Source organism: Panthera onca, chromosome D2 (assembly GCF_046562875.1).
Source record: "Panthera onca isolate mPanOnc1 chromosome D2, mPanOnc1 haplotype 2, whole genome shotgun sequence".
Classification (NCBI taxonomy): Eukaryota; Metazoa; Chordata; class Mammalia; order Carnivora; family Felidae; genus Panthera; species Panthera onca.
Window position 1 is genome coordinate 87,317,293 of NC_138349.1, and position 15,842 is coordinate 87,333,134.

Consider the following 15,842-nt stretch of genomic DNA (forward strand, 5'->3'; position numbering starts at 1 on the left):
AAAAGCACCGTGGCCACTTAACTACAGTAAAAACACTCTATAATGTAATAAATTCACAGCATAAAATAGGTAAACTGTGACATTAAAAACATAAAAGAGGAGGAGTAATAGGGTGGAGCCTTTCCAGGGGAATGATGATAAGCTGCTTTCAGCATCAAAGAACTTTTATCTGAGATGTTTTACATAAACCTCATGGTAACCACAAAGCAACAATCTAGATTCACAAACCATTAGAAAAAGAGGGCACTGAACACATTACCACGGAAAACAACCAGAAGGAAAACAGTAAGATGGCGTTTCCAAGTCCTTACACATCAATAATCGCTCCAATGTAAGGAGACCGAATTATCCAGTCAAAAGACACAGAGTGACTCAACGGATAAAAATAATAAGACCCAACTCTAAGCCGCCAAAAGAGACTCGTTTCAGCTCTCCACACGAATGGCTCAAAGTGAAGAGATGGAAGAAGATACTCCATGCAAGTGGAAATCAAAAATACGGCGAGGGCAGCCATACTTATATCAGACAAGACAGACTTCAAGCCAAAAACAGTGACAAGAGACAAAGAAGGCTGCTATATGACGATAAGAGGGTCAATACATCAAGAAGATAAAATGATCATAAACATATAGGTACCCACCATTGGGACACCTAAGTACGGTAAGCAAATACGAACAGATATGAAGGGAGAAATAGACGATAATACAAAAATAGTAGTGAACGTCACTACTCTGCTGTCAGTTATGGATAGATGATCCAGACAGAAAATCAACAAAATAAACACTGGAAATGAACCACACTTTATACCAAATGACTTAACCGACACAGATACAACATTCCATCCAATAGCATCAGAATACACATTCTTCTCAAATGCACGTGGACCAGATTGTGACAGGACACAAAACAAATCTTAGCAAATTTAAGGAGACTGAAACCATACCAAGGTTTTTTTTTTTTTTTTCCTCACCACAATGGTATGAAGTAGGAATCAACAAGAGAAAAGGTAGAAATTCTACAAATATGTGGAAACTGAACGACACACTTCTGAACAACCAGTGGGTCAAAGGAAACATCAAAAGGGAAATAAAAAATTATCTTGAAACAAAGGAAAATGGAAATATATCAAATCTTATGGGATGCTACAAAAGCAGCTCTGAGAGGAAAGTTTAGTGTTATGTGCATCTGTTAATTAGATCTCAAATAAAAACCTAATTTTACACCTCAAGGAACTAGAAAAAGAACAAATTACGTCCACAGTTAGCAGAAAGGAGATAATAATGATCACAGTAGAAATCAGTGAAATAGAGACCAGAAAAACAATGGAAAGGATCAATGAAATTAAAAGCTGGTTTTTCAAAAAGGTAAATAAAATTGACAAACCTTTTGCTAGACTAATTAAAAAAGGGAGAAGACTCCAATAAAATTAGAAATCAACTGACACTACAGAAATACACAGGATCTTAAGAGACTACTATAAACAATTATATGCCAACAAATATAACCTACAAGAAATGGATGAATTTCTAGTAACACAGCGTATGCAAAGACTGAATAAGGAAGAAACAGAAAATCTGAACAGACCAATAACTAGTAGTAAAGTAATTGAATCAGTAATCAAAAACCTAACACAGAAAACTCCAGAACCAGGTGATTTCACTGGTGAATTCTACCAAAATTAAAGAAGAATTAACACCAAGTCTTCTCACACTGTTCCAAAAAAATTAAAGACCAGGGAACACCTCCAAATTGATTCTATGAAGCCAAAATTACCATGTAACCAAAGTCAGAAGAGAACACTACAAGAAAGGAAAATTAAAGACTAACATCCATGATGAATATAGATGCAAACATTGTCAATAAAATATTGACAAACTAAATTCAAGAACACATTAAATAACATAAAAATGATTATATACCATGACCAAGTGGGATTTATCTCTGGATGCAAGGATGGTTCAAACACATACAAATCAATAAATGTAATACAGCACATTAACAGAATGAAAGATTTAAATAATCACATAATAACCACAATAGATGATGAAAGGGCATTTGACAAAATGCACCATCCTTTCATGATAAAACTCTTAACAGATTGGGTACCAAAGAAACATGACATATAAAAGGCCATGTATAACAAACCCATAGCTAACATTACACTCAATAGAGAAAAATTGAAAGTTTTTCCTCTGAGATCAAGAAAAAGACAAGGATGCCCACTCTCACCCCTCTTAATCAATACAGTAATGAAGTCCTAGCTAGAGCATTTAGTCAAGACAAATAAAAGGCATCCAAATTGGGAAAGAAAAAGTAAAACTGTCATTATTTGTGAATGATTTCATTTTGTATATACAAAATCCCAAAGACTCTACCAAAAAACTGTTGGAACTTCAGTAAAGTTGCAGGATATAAAATCAACATACAACAATCAGTTGCAACTCTATATACTGATGATGTAACATCCACAAAAGAAATAAAGAAAACTATCCTATTCACAATAGCTTCAAAAACAATAAAATACCTAGGAATAAATTTGATCAAGGAAGTGAAAATCTGTACATTCAAAAATACAAGACCTTGCTGGAAGAAGTTGAAGAATACACAAACAAATGGAAAGACAGCTTGTATGTGGATTGAAAGAATAGTTGAAATGCCCGTACTACCCAAAGCCATCTATAGATTCAACACAATCCCCATCAGAATTCCAATGGCTTCAAGTAAACTAAAAAGAAAAAAGAAAAAAATCCTAAAATTTGTATGGAACCGCAAAAGGCCCTGAATAGCTAAAGCGATACTGGAGAAAGAACAAAGCTGGAGGCACCTCACACATCCTGACTATACTACAAACCACAGTAATGATACAATATGCCACTGGCATAAAAAATAGACACGTAGACCTAGAGAACAGAATACAGAGCTCAGAATTAAACTTCCACACGAAGAGGTAACAAGCGTGGCGAGGATGTGGAGAAAAGGGAACCTTTCCGCTGATGGTGGGAATGTACATTGGTTCAACTCCATCTCTGTGTGTACACCCAAAGGAAATGAAAACGGGGTGTCCAAGAGAGATCTGCACTCCCCTGTTCACTGCAGCATTCGTCACAATAGCCAAGATGTGGACATAACCTAAATGTTCATTGTTGGATGAATGGATAAAGAAGCAGATACGTTACACGTTATATAAAATAGTCTCCATATATATCGTACATATCCAGGTACCTACACATATCATTATCTATTATCCAGTGATGTTAAAGAACATCTGCCATCTGAGACGTGGATGGACCTTGAGCAGTTAAGCTAAGTGAGGTACGTCAGGCAAAGGCAGGTAATGTATGGGATCACTCATGTGGAATCTAAAAATGCCGAACTCATGAAAACAGATCAGAATGATGACTACAAAGGACAGGGGCGGGGAAAACAGGATGGACACTGTTTGAAGGGACAGACTTGTAACGGGTAGTAAAGAAGCCCTAGAAATCTAATGCACAGAACAAAGGAACCCAGACCACACTGTTATATAATCACCAAGCTTGCTAAGAGCCTAGAACTTAAGTATTCTAACCACTGAAAGGAATGATTATTAATGTGACAGAGGTACTAATTATGGTAGCTTCACACAACAATGGCAATCATACTACAGTATACAAACACATCAAATGAACATGTTGTACACCTTAAACGTATACAACGTTACGTCAAATATATTTTTATTAAAAAACGGAAGAGTAACTGACACATAGGTACTCCGAAATGTTCATTAAGTGCGTGATCGATAAATACTAACAGAACACAACTACCAGGGAGTTAGTACAATTCTGAATCTGCATGTAATTAACAACTTAGTCTCAAAACATAAAGGAATGAATGAATATGACTGCGTATGTGTGTGTGTGCGTGCACACACACACACACAATTTCAGAAAAAGAACAAACAAGGCAAGAAATTTGCCAGAAATTGTAAACCTTGTAAAGAAAATCTCACCACCACTGGCCAGGCCATCCCCTGTTCGAGCTGGACAATGGCAAGGCTAAATTGCAGGCACTGTGACTCACACCAGTAACACTGTTGTATAATGTCGAAAACAAGCAAACCCAATTCCATTATTTAGCTATAAAACAAATTGTTTTCCTTGAGGCACATGGAACTCCATAGTTTCAGTGTTTCGCCTACATAAAAGATATACCACATGCAATAATGACTACTAGAATTACCTGAATATCTACTAGCCCTTTCTTTCTGTTGTTATAAACGTAACATTGTTTTTCACTGCCTACTTCTTTAGACCACTGCCACCACCACCCTAACAGAGTTAATTAGTTCACTGGATCCTGAAAACTAAAAATCCCTGAGATGGGATAGAGATAGATGGAAGGGGGAAAATGGAAAATCTCTTCTTACGGTAGCAACCACACTTCTGTTTTAATCAAACAATATTTGTCTTATTCTTTCTCAAAAGAGTAAGAACAGCCTGTCGCCGGCACCAACAGTGACAAGACTCCTAACATAAAGCTCCTCTCATCTTTACATTCCGGAAGTCTCCGAATATTGTTCAATGTAATCATTAACACCAAAGTTATGGTAGTCACAGGGTAGTGTTTAAAAACCACAGTCAGTTTGCTAATTGATGGGAAATAGTTCACCATTCTTTATCACAAACATTTTAAATTATGGCTGAGGATTTTTCCCGTTTTCAACTGTAAGTCCCTAAAACCTTGATAAGTAGCCTACACCCGAGGCACAGTGAGTGATGTTGCGTTGTGATACTTTCCAAAATTCTCACGGAGTCATGAGCCTCCAGTAACACACCAAACAACAGTGACTGTGGGACAGGCCATCCATCAGTCTAGTTGTTCTGCACTTGTCCTGACGGTAACTGTCACCAGCCGAGAGCACTACGTCATTGAGCTGCTCTAGTGACGGTCTTCGTGGGTAGAACATGAGAGCTCGTAATCGTGATCACTACTGCACTTAGTGTGAAGCACCAGCGTTCTAGAACACAGGTCCATTCTGGAGCCTGAAGGATTTCAGCCCTCTGCTTGCTGCCACTGTGGCACGTGCAGGAGCAGGCAGTGGATGCTCAGGGAGACTGTTCACCTCCACACAGTGAAGGCAGCGGTACCGCTGGCTACAAGGGCATGTGCCAGGATTCACAAAGCCCTCCCCGGGGGCGGGTCTTCCCTGAGAGTTTCTATTTCAATGGGTTATAAGGGGCTTGGAGATTTTTTGCCAAAGGAGGAAAAAACCTTGTTCAGCAGGTTTCCTTGGCTCCTGGGTAAAGGCTTGGCCTCCCCCAGCCATCAAGGTAAAGGCCTCCCTGACAGTGTGATCCAGGCTCTGCCCGGCCTCTTGTGCTCCTGAGGTCACTGGGGTCACTTTCTGTGCTTTACTGAGGACGTGGCCATCCCGGTGCTGCTGAACATGCCAGCCCTCACTCCATGAGAACAGTCAGTACTGCTTGTTAGAGTTAGTTTTTCCTTCCTGTCTCTGAATGTAAACTCAGATTGTCTTTATCATCTTCCTTTTTTTTCTTTTAATTCTCAAAACTTATGTTGAGCACACAGCTGACATTCAATAAATGATGAAATCGGCCTCTGGATAATTGCATTTGTTTGAAATTGAGTTCAACAGGCAGCTCTTTGAGAAATCTTCCCTGAATATAATGCAATGAGCATTTCCTAAGTCCTTTTAAATTACGAGGGCACTGGTGTGAGTTCATTTGTGGACGAAAGTTACGCATATTCCTGAACAGAGGAACCAGAGCCAGTGTGAATGACAGGACCTGTGTCCGAGAAAAGGAGCCTGAAACCACTTCCCCCATCTGATCCGCGAGTTCTCCACCTGTTTTAGGTGTGGATGTGCATGTGTCCACGTGTTTATGTGACAAGTATGACGTACTCTGAACACACCCCTCCTTCACGTGTTGAAAAAGGCACACCGGAACAAGGATCAGCATCTCGGTCGCCATCAAGAGCAGAATCTAAACACGAAATCTGCGTGTCTTTCCCACACAGTCCTGACTTCATGGTGACCAAGCAAAACAACCAGAGATAACGCTAAACTTCACTAAATGGATTACTTTAATCCCTCTTTTAACTCTAGAACATCTGGCCCAGGTAATCCAGACCTTACAAACATGGAGATGGTGGACTGGCCTCTGTGCCCGGAGTGTTTTCCCTCAAAGACATGCAAAACATGACTTCTTGTCCACTTCTAAGTTATATGAAAAACTTGGGAATTTAATATACCTCCTTTTTAAGCTAGTATTTTAATTAATGAAACATGCTCACTGTTTATGATTGGTTTGTAAGATCAGACCTGAAGTTTTTGCAATGTAATTTCATAACACTGAGAATCATGAGGATATTTTAAACTCCTTCTTTCCTAAGACAAACCTCACTTTGATTACTCCAACTCACATTAGCTTCTCCTGTGATTTTTTATAGTATGTGTAAATAGAACACTTCCGTACCCGATTGCGTATACACATACAGATTTTTTATGGTTTAGTTCTTTTATAACGTTTATACGCGACAATCTCCTATAGTTCTGGATTGACTCCTTCTCTTTCCTATTTCAAAATGCAATTTTAGGTATATAGGAATCAATCCATTTAAGTAATTACCAACTCCTCACTAGGGCGTGACAGAGAAGAAATGCACGCTGAACCAAATCACGCGTGTCCACATAGGTGTGTCTGCTGGAGTCCATCTGACAGTTTAGGAGTTATAGGTACGTGGCAACAGGCATCCGACGCCTAGTCTGGCATACTGAGAGCCCTGTGAAGATTTTCCGAACTACGTCAACAGTTATAGAAGTTCAATTTAACAACATAAATAAAAGAATGTACATGCCCTCAAAAAACTGTTTAATAAGTCCTGAACACAAACTAAAAGCTATTGATTCCTGAGACTGAGATCTAATGCCTAGGTTATCCCAAATTTCAAAAGCAAAGTTGATCAAGACCCAAACACTAAATTCCTCAGAGCCCAGTGCTCAAACTAGCAAAAGGGGCATTTAAAGACTGGGTTAGGAATAATAATGAAATTAATTTATTTCATCCTGTGTATTTAAAAAAAATTTTTTTAATGTTTATTTGAGAGAAAGACAGAGACAGAGTGTGAGCAGGGGAAGGGCAGAGTGAGAGGGAGAGACACAGAACTTGAAGTAGGCTCCAGGCTCTAAGCTGTCAGCACAGAGCCCCATAAGGGGCTCCATCTCACAAACTGCGAGACAATAACCTGAAGTCGGATGCTTAACTGACTGAGCCACCCAGTGGCCCCTCACCCTCTGTATTTATTTCTTTTAACATTTATTTTTTTGAGAGACAGAGGAAGACAGAGCACGAGTGGGGGAGGGGTACAGATAGGGGAGGACACAGAATCCAAAGCAGGCTCCAGGCTCCAGGCTCCAGGCTCCAAGCCATCAGCACAGAGCCCGGCATGGGGCTCGGACCACAAGATCATGACCTGGGCAGAAGTCGCATGCTTAACTGAGCCACCCAGGCGCCCCCTCATCCTCTGTATTTTAAAACTTACGCATAATTGCCTCAAAGAAGACCCATAAAAATCACAATACAAAAAGTTGCATAAATTCTGTAAGATAGGAATGGCGTGTATTAACCAGAATGGCCAGAATAGCTTTCTTTAATTATTATGTAATTTGTTATTATTTAACACATGTCATATTTTATATTATTCTATTTTAGAATAGCTTTCTTTTCACAGTAGGGTAGAACATCCAAAGTGAAATCTCGGCTTTACAAATTTTAAAATTGTAAAGATAGAATGCAAGGGATTAACTTTGCTGAAACCATCCAAGTGTTGACAAGAATTATCTTCCTGGTGGAAACAGTCACATAAAAATAGAATTCAATGAAGAATTGTAGGGTGGCACCTTGGAAAGGAGGATAATGAAAGAACATTAAAGCAGTATTAAAATACAGCCAAAAGCTTGTGCTTTTGAAAGAGAAAATAGAAAAAAGTCTTTGAGAAATATGAATGAAAAAGAGTCTTCAACCAGCAAGAATGAGAAGTAGGAGAGACACAAGGAACATTAGTGCGTCCACGAGCTACTAAACGAAAACACACCCACCCTCTCCCCCTGTGACCAGCCACCAAGTATTCGCAACAGCGAAGTTCAATAAAAATGGACACTTGGTAGTAAAACTACATAAACCACACGAAGAAACAAGGAGCACATGAGGAAGGTGAGGACCTAGGCAGGCCCGCAAAGATGGAAACTACGCACACTTCCAACGCCGGGGAAAGACCGGAACATGTTGGATGAGGGTCAGAAAGGATCAGCTCGAACTGTAGGCCCGAATAACACAAAAACTCCAAATAACGTAGACTGGGGTCTAACAGAGCTGCTTAAAAATTAATGACAAAAAATGAAATTAACGATTATCCAATAGGTTAGTAACACAGTTAACAAAAGAGATTTAAACAAAGAAAATGCATCCTAGAGAGAAAAAAGTAACTATAAATATGGAAGAACGTTTATATAACATGAAGAACAAAGTTAGAAATCTAATTGATGTCTAGCTCGTGTGGAAGAAGCTTATACAGAAGATACTGAAAATACTCCTAAACTGTTGAAAAGACTGGCAACTTCAGATTTAGAAACCCCAACAAACCACAAGCATTGTGAATGAACGAATGAATGAATGAACGAACGAACGAATGAACGAACCGGATGTACAGGAAGAACTTTCAGCGGACAGCTGACTTCCCATCAGCAACAGTGAAAGCTAGAGTCATGTTCTAAACGAAAGCCCTTGTGCCCTAAGCATTCTCTACGCAATGAAAACCTCTTTCTAGAATGAGAACAGAATAAAAGGATTTCACAGTAAGAAACAGTGAAGTGTTGCACAGCCTACCGACCCTATAACTAAAAGAAAGTCCGACACATGTATTTCAGATGGGAAATCACCCCATGCGAAAGCTCTGACATATAAAATCAGGCAGGCAGAAAACCAAAGTGAATGAGTAAACATGACCAGAAAATGTAGGGAAGAGTCAGTCCGCTTTGTGAGGAGAGAACAGGCTGGAAGTAATGAACCGAACGGAAACATCTTACTAGTCAAGAGTGTGCTGACCCATCAGTGGTGCCAAGCTTCCTTTCTTGTTCAAGATCGAGACTCTTACACTTAACTTTAGACGTTATTAACTCAAAAGCTAAACTGGGGTAGCAACCAGTGACAACCTTCAGAAGAAAAAAGATAAAAGGAATGAAAACAAAATGATAAAAAAATAAAACCAAAGATAGAAAAATTATGAAACTGGCTTTTAAAAAATCATTCTTTAATGTGGTATAAAAGCAATAAAAATAAAAAGTGGGGGCACCTGGATGGCTCAGATGTTTGAGCGTCTGCCTCCTGATTTCTGCCTCAGATCATGATCTGCTAGTTCATGGGATCGAGCCCAAATCAGGCTCTGTGCTCACAGCTCGGAGACTGCTTGGGATTCTCTCTTTCTGCCTCTCCCCTGCTCTCGTTCACTCGCTCTCTAAAAACACAGCACGACACAAGGACGAAGAGAAGTTGAAACTCACAAGGCTGTCAGAGAGGCGGACGAGGCAAAGGTACACAGGGAGCTGCAGTTTCCTTGGTACCGACGCAGGCAGATCGCAAGGCTAAGAGACACTCGCCCGTCAACAGCGGTACAGCCCGGCTCAGAGGAAGACCCACGTGTAAACTTGTGCCCTAACACAGTAGGCGCAGGGCAGGGGAAGCAGAATCTACCAGAATCATAAGGAGATCATACTCGGAGACCTGAACACACCTCTCAGGAGATGACATTCAGAAAACAAAAAATTTGGTATCCGGGAGACAAAAACTGAAAAAATAACAAGCAAAATGTGACAGACACATAGAAACCACCACAAGGGACAATTCCAAAACAGACGTCCTTTCAAACCCCTGTGAAGCACAAAAAAAGAAAAGACAAGAGACCACATTCCTGGTTCTACCCGCATCCCTTGCCACCTTCCAAAGATTTCTTATATAGATGACATTCTCTGACCAAATCAGAGTAGACTTAGAAAGATTATCCTCCCATGCAGAGAAAACTACAAAAGTACTTTTCTAAGAAACTCACAAATCAAACAATGGGAAATAGAAAATTCTATGAACTGAATGTGAACATATTTAGAGAAAGCCACAAGAAATGTGTAGCCTTACATTTTATTTGAGAAAACAAAGAACCAGATACACAAGTGTATTACCTGATAGAAATTAAAAGTTCACAAAACAAGTACATCTTCTCCACCTAGAAACAGAAGGTAGGAAATGGCCAAGCCAAGCCTACGGGCCAATGAACCAGAGCAGACACAAACAAGAGCAGGTCACAAAAGGCAATTCTGAATCTTTAAATATGTGAAAATGAATGCACAGCTGAAGACAGATCAAAGGGAACATCAGATACGGCACAAAAATATCAGGAATACACATTAGGCCACCCTGCAACAGTGTGCACACGTTAAAAGAATAAAAAATATACTATGACGGTACACCAATATGCTTGAGAAATGAGAAATTCCTAGAAACACGTAACAGTAGCTGGGAAGCGGGAAATTAAAGCTAGCAAAGAAAAAGCAAAGCAGTGTTTCGCCACAGAAGAATATCATGTTTAAAAGGAAAACACCATCCTTAACCAGAAGAGTTTCTCTGGTGCTGGACTGAGCCGATGGTCCGTGTTAGTTACCATGGAGACTTCGGTGAGGACAGCGCAATGGCATCCAGACCAGCGGTTCAGGGACTGGCCTCCGTCCCTCCAGCAGGTGGAAAAGAGAGCAAGTCCCCGGCAGGCAGCAGGCCCACAGGCCCACAGGCCCACAGGCCCAAGTGCGTGTATGAGACCAGGGTCCCAGGATGGTCCGTAGGGGACCGGGAGCACAGAGCACCGCTACAGCCAGACCCTGCTCCTCTCGGCGAATAAGGCCCGGACCCCTAGCTGGTCGGTCAGTCTTGCAGCCACACTGGCAGGTGCAACACCAGCCCGCCCTCCCCTACGCCTCACGCCTCACGCCTCACGGGCGCACTGGCCCCGCCCCCACTCGGGGAGGGAAGCCTGCTTGCCAGAAGTTCGGGTGTGCTCGTGTGATCACTGCTCGTCCACCCAGCTCTTCCCTGACTGGACTGGGAGCGGCCTGGGGGGCTCCGGGGACTGTGTCTTCCTGTCCCTGCGGGCTCCATCAGCCACCAGCGCGAGGCACCGGGCAACCCCACAGCATCCCAACCGCACCCCAGCGCCCCTTAGCAGCTCTCCTCCCCAGAGCCGATGTGCCTGCTCTCCCGTGTAGAAATCCCAGGGCCCACAAGGCCACAGAGATAAGGCAGAAGGTCGGGGAGGGAGCCCCCCAGCAAGAAGAGGGGTGAGTGGGACTGGGCACCTGGGAGCTAGAAGCCTGCTCCCTCACACATGGTAGACGGAGAAGCGTCCTCAATCCCGACCCCTCACTCAGCCCTAAGGGGTCTTCAAACACCTCTGAGATCAGACCTATCTCACACCTAAACAACGGGGCCAACACGTCTGAAAGAACACTAGGGAACTCGGGGCTTCAGAGAAGCAGAGCCCAGAGCAGGACTCAAAGACCTCCCTCCGTCTCCACCTGCCGGAAGGCGTCTGAAAACACAGCCCCCGAGGCTCTTCCCAGAGCCGCTGGGGTCCCGCTCACGCAAGAAGGTCCCGCCCTCATATGGACGACGGGTCTTCCGCTGGGGTGGTCGCTGGTGTCTCTCACACGGCAGTCCTCACACTCCCCACAGGGACGCGCTGTCCCCCAGAGAGCAGTGCCCCCAGTGTGCCCACACCAGCCACACACTCAAGAAGAACGGAGACAGTGAACACGGAAACACACACCCAAATACGGACAGAAGTAGGAGCTCAGGCAGACGCAGGGCTTCTCTCTGCTCTCAGGGCTGCTCTTCATCCCGGTTGGTCTGTGCGGACCACACTCTGCGGGCAGGTGTGCGCGGCCGAGCCAGACCCGCGGCTGCCGGCCCCGGCTCGCAGCAAGGGGCCAGCCTGAGGCAGGGACGCCATCACCACTTCCGTCACTGCGCCACGTCCGACCGCCTTGCACGAAGCATCCTCCTCCTCCAGTGAATACGCTCGGCGAGCTGGATTCCCGTGGGTTTGCACAAGCAGCGTCAGGGCTGCCAGCCAGGCCCCTCCCCACCCACTCGCTCTCTGTCCACACTGGTCCCGGCACCTGCTGTACCGCTAGCTCCACGTGTGGCTCTGCCCACCGACCGACATGTGACCATGGACACAAAAGGGGGAACAGACAGAGCTCCAGGCTCGGGAGCCCACCCCACCCAGGTCCCGGTCAGAAACCAGGCTGCACTCCAGAGCCCCGAGCATCGCGCAACAAGGATGGGGGCGGGGCACGGTGAGAAGACAGACAGGGGTTCGCCCAGGGCAGGCTGGGCACAGAGCGAGGTGCTAGGCCTCAGCCACAAGATGAATCCTTGCTCCTTCCCACTTCCAGCCCCCGAGGGACAACAGCTCAGACACAGAGAGGAGGTGGACTGAGGCCGCCCCTCCCTCCATACCTGCAGTCCGGGGACGCCGTGCAGCTCTAGCTTCCTTTCCCGTGGCGCTGCCCCTCAGGGAGCCACAGCGAACCTATGTCCACAGCAGGCGGTGGGCCGTCAGCCTTGGGGACACACGGTACAGGTGATGGGTCAGGCCTGGCTCCCAGCTCCTCTGTCCACCACCCTGCCCCCGGCCCACCTCTCACTCACCTCGGATGGCCCAGCCCCGTCTCTCCCCACGGCATCCCCGGTGTTCCGCTGCTGGGGCTCATCCTCGGCAGGGTCCAGCTTCTGTGGGGGCTCCGTCTCTGCCTCGGGAAATGGCAGCTGACCCTGCAGGGTGTGCAGCAGCTGGAGGAAGGTCTGGTGCCTGCAGAGAAGAGGTGGCTGGTGAGGGAGGAAAACTGGGCCACACGGGGGTGTGCAGCCCACTCTCCCAGCCTCACCTCTGTAGCCTGTCCCGTTCCTGCCCCGCCTGCTGCCGTAGGGCTCCAAGCTCCTGATGCAGACGCCGGAGCTCCTGCTGGGCCCCCGTCTGCCGCAGCCTCACCTCCGCAGAAGCTTCCGCCAGCTGCTGCAGACACTTCTCCTACCGGAGTGAGAGCAAAACGCCTCAGCAGGTGTGGAGGTCCTTCAGCCACACTCTTAATCCCCAGCCTAGGCACGACTTGGGGTGCAGACCCACAGAGGGAAAGAGGAACTCTACTCACTTTAGGGGAAACGGGGGCCTAGAGAGGACTAGGGGTCAGAACGAGCTATTCTAGTGCAAAGTGTTCGGAGGAAAGACTAACACAAACGAACGTTAGTCTGTGATGTGCCAAGTACTGTTTTAAGCACTTGCTATACTGATGACGTCATCCACCTGGCTTATGGAGTAGACAAAGAAACAGCACAGGAAGTCAGGGGACACCCAAGGTCCTAACACTGTCAGTGGCGAGGCTGCGATTTAACTCCCTGCTGGTGCCCGAGCAGCGAGGCCTCACAGAGAAGGGGGTGAAGGTTTTCCAGGCAGAGGACATGGGAAGAGGACCTGGCCCGTGGGGGGAGGCCTCACAGAGGAGAAGGGAATGGAGGTTTCCAGGGCAGAGGACGTGGCCAGTGCCATGCAGGGGTGCAGAAGGGACACTCCCCCAGGGGCCTGGACCCACCTGGTGCAGCCGCCACTGCTCCTGGGCTGTTCTCAGCTTCTCCATGGCCACTTGCTTCTGCAACGAAGGGGAACAAAGAAGGAAGAGTGTTTCTCTGGTTGGATTTGGGAGGTGGCCAGGGGTCCACCCCAGCATGCCTGCCCTCCTCTCCCTCCTCCTGGCCCCACCTTGGCCTGGAGCTGTTCAAGGGCTTCCTGGAGCTGCGCCCGCTTCCTCTGGGCCTCCTCCATCCTGGGCAAGGCCAGGCTCAGGGCCCTGGTGATGGCCTCCACATGCTCTTGGTAGGTGGCCTTCAGCTCTTTCCACTGCTCCTTGGCAGCAATTGCCTTCTGCCCTGAAAGGAGCCACCGAAGACAAGAACAAAGATGAGACTAGCCTGCCTGTCTGCCTGCCACACTGGGGCCTCTGTCCTCCCATCAGCCAAATTGCTGACCTGACACACCTCCACCCCAACCCCCTTCCTGCTCACGGCTGGTGTCTTCAGAAGCCAAGGGCTCTGGTCCCTGGGCAGTGTCCTCCCGAGCCAGGAAGTTCTGCAGGAAGTCTACCACCTGCAGCTGGCTGCACAGCAGCTTGTCTTTCTTCCGGGAGTCCTGTTCAGAGAGAGGGCAGAAGAGGGACGTCCACCGAGTACCCCCACGAGGGGACCCCGGAGCTGCCCTAGCTCCCAGGCTTGCCCATACCATCACAAACTCCGCCAGGAGCTGGGCCGGCAGCTCCGCCTCCTCTTGCAGGCCTGTAGGCTCCAGGACGTGTGCCAGCTTGCCCAGGGCCCTGCCGGGGCAAGAAAAAGGGGAAAATTGGACACTCCTGGGGCACTAGTCCTGGCCGACCTGTGCGCACAGACGCATTCGCAGGTGCGCAACAACGCTGGGTCTTGCCCAAACCAGAATCTACAGGAAGGTCTGCAGTGCTGTCTGGGGACGGAAGGGATAGTAAAAACAAGCAGAGCAGGGGGAGTCAGGATAAGGGGCTAGGATCTCAGGCAGAAAAGGTCTCACGGAAGAGGAACCACTGGGTGGAAGGTCTGAAGGCCATCAGGGAATACGGGATAGGGAAGGAAAGGGGCAGCGCTCCGATGGGCAGCAGGGGATCTCGGGCAGGGGACATTTGGGGGCGGGGATCGGACAGAGAGCTGGGTGCCTGCTCTAGGCTCTGCGAGCCGCCTCACCAGCAGGCAGGGGTGTGGGTAGAACAGTCCCCCGGAGAGTGCGCGCTGACACAGGCCAGACCAAAATTAAGAGACCCTCCCAGACATCTGATGCCTGGACGGTGTTACCCGCTAGGGGACGCGGGGTCCTCAGGGATGGAGCGGCCTCCAGGACCCAGCTGGGTGGCGTGCAGGGAGGGGGGAGATGCCTGCCTGCACGCCCCGCGGCGAAGTCCAGGGACTCGGGGTCCGCAGGGATGGAGCGGCCCCCTGGACCCAACCGGGGTGCGTGCAGGGAGAGGGGGGTGCCTGCCTACACGTCCCGCGGCGAGGTCCAGGGACTCGGGGTCCTCAGGGATGAAGCGGCCCCCGGGACCCAGCCGGGGTGCGTGCAGGGAGAGGGGGGTGCCTGCCTACACGTCCCGCGGCGAGGTCCAGGGACTCGGGGTCCTCAGGGATGAAGCGGCCCCCGGGACCCAGCCGGGGTGCGTGCAGGGAGAGGGGGGTGCCTGCCTACACGTCCCGCGGCGAGGTCCAGGGACCCCGGGAGTACGCGGGGTCCCGCAAGGTCCTCCCAGCCCGCCCCCGGCGGCCACCCGGCAGCACACACTCACTCTAGCGCGGGGCCCCGCACCCCGTCTTCCTCCACCTCCATCCCGCCGACAGCGCGCTCCCGCTCTTCCGCGTCCAGCCCTCAATGAGCTTTGAATTCGCCGCTGTGAGCACCGGGGCAGGCGATTGGCTACCGGGCCAGTGGGCGGGAAGCGAGGGTCAGCGTGCACTCTGATTGGCAGGCGCCGACGAGCCGTTGGAGTGACGGCTGTTTGGCGCCGGCGCGGTCTTGGCTGGGCGTGGCCGGCGCGCCGGCGCTCTGCGCCTGCGCGCCCTGCCCGTAGGCGGTGCTGGAGCCTGGGTGCGTGGCGTGGGCCAGGCAGCGCAGTTGAGCAGGTTTTCGTCCAGCGGGAGACCGAGGGCCAAGTTTGAGTTTGGGCTCTGGGG

General features: G+C 47.7%; 1 protein-coding gene across 2 annotated transcripts in view; it reads right to left on the bottom strand.

Annotated features, from left to right (window-relative positions):
* The window catches only part of ZWINT (ZW10 interacting kinetochore protein), a 32,633-nt gene extending 17,064 nt beyond the window's left edge, over positions 1-15,569 (bottom strand). The window contains exons 1-9 of one of the 2 annotated variants that reach the window (XM_060643025.3): positions 15,458-15,569; positions 14,377-14,467; positions 14,163-14,286; positions 13,861-14,027; positions 13,694-13,750; positions 12,992-13,134; positions 12,756-12,915; positions 12,564-12,667; positions 1,694-12,128 (exon numbers count right to left, since the gene is read on the bottom strand). In XM_060643025.3, coding sequence (XP_060499008.3) covers positions 12,590-12,667; positions 12,756-12,915; positions 12,992-13,134; positions 13,694-13,750; positions 13,861-14,027; positions 14,163-14,286; positions 14,377-14,467; positions 15,458-15,498 — 861 coding nt within the window. In that variant the 5' untranslated portion in view covers positions 15,499-15,569 and the 3' untranslated portion in view covers positions 1,694-12,128; positions 12,564-12,589. Of the gene's footprint in view, positions 1-1,693; positions 12,129-12,563; positions 12,668-12,755; positions 12,916-12,991; positions 13,135-13,693; positions 13,751-13,860; positions 14,028-14,162; positions 14,287-14,376; positions 14,468-15,457 lie in introns of those variants that run through there. The other variant, XM_060643024.3, reaches the window with a different exon arrangement.
* Positions 15,570-15,842: the final 273 nt, after the last annotated feature.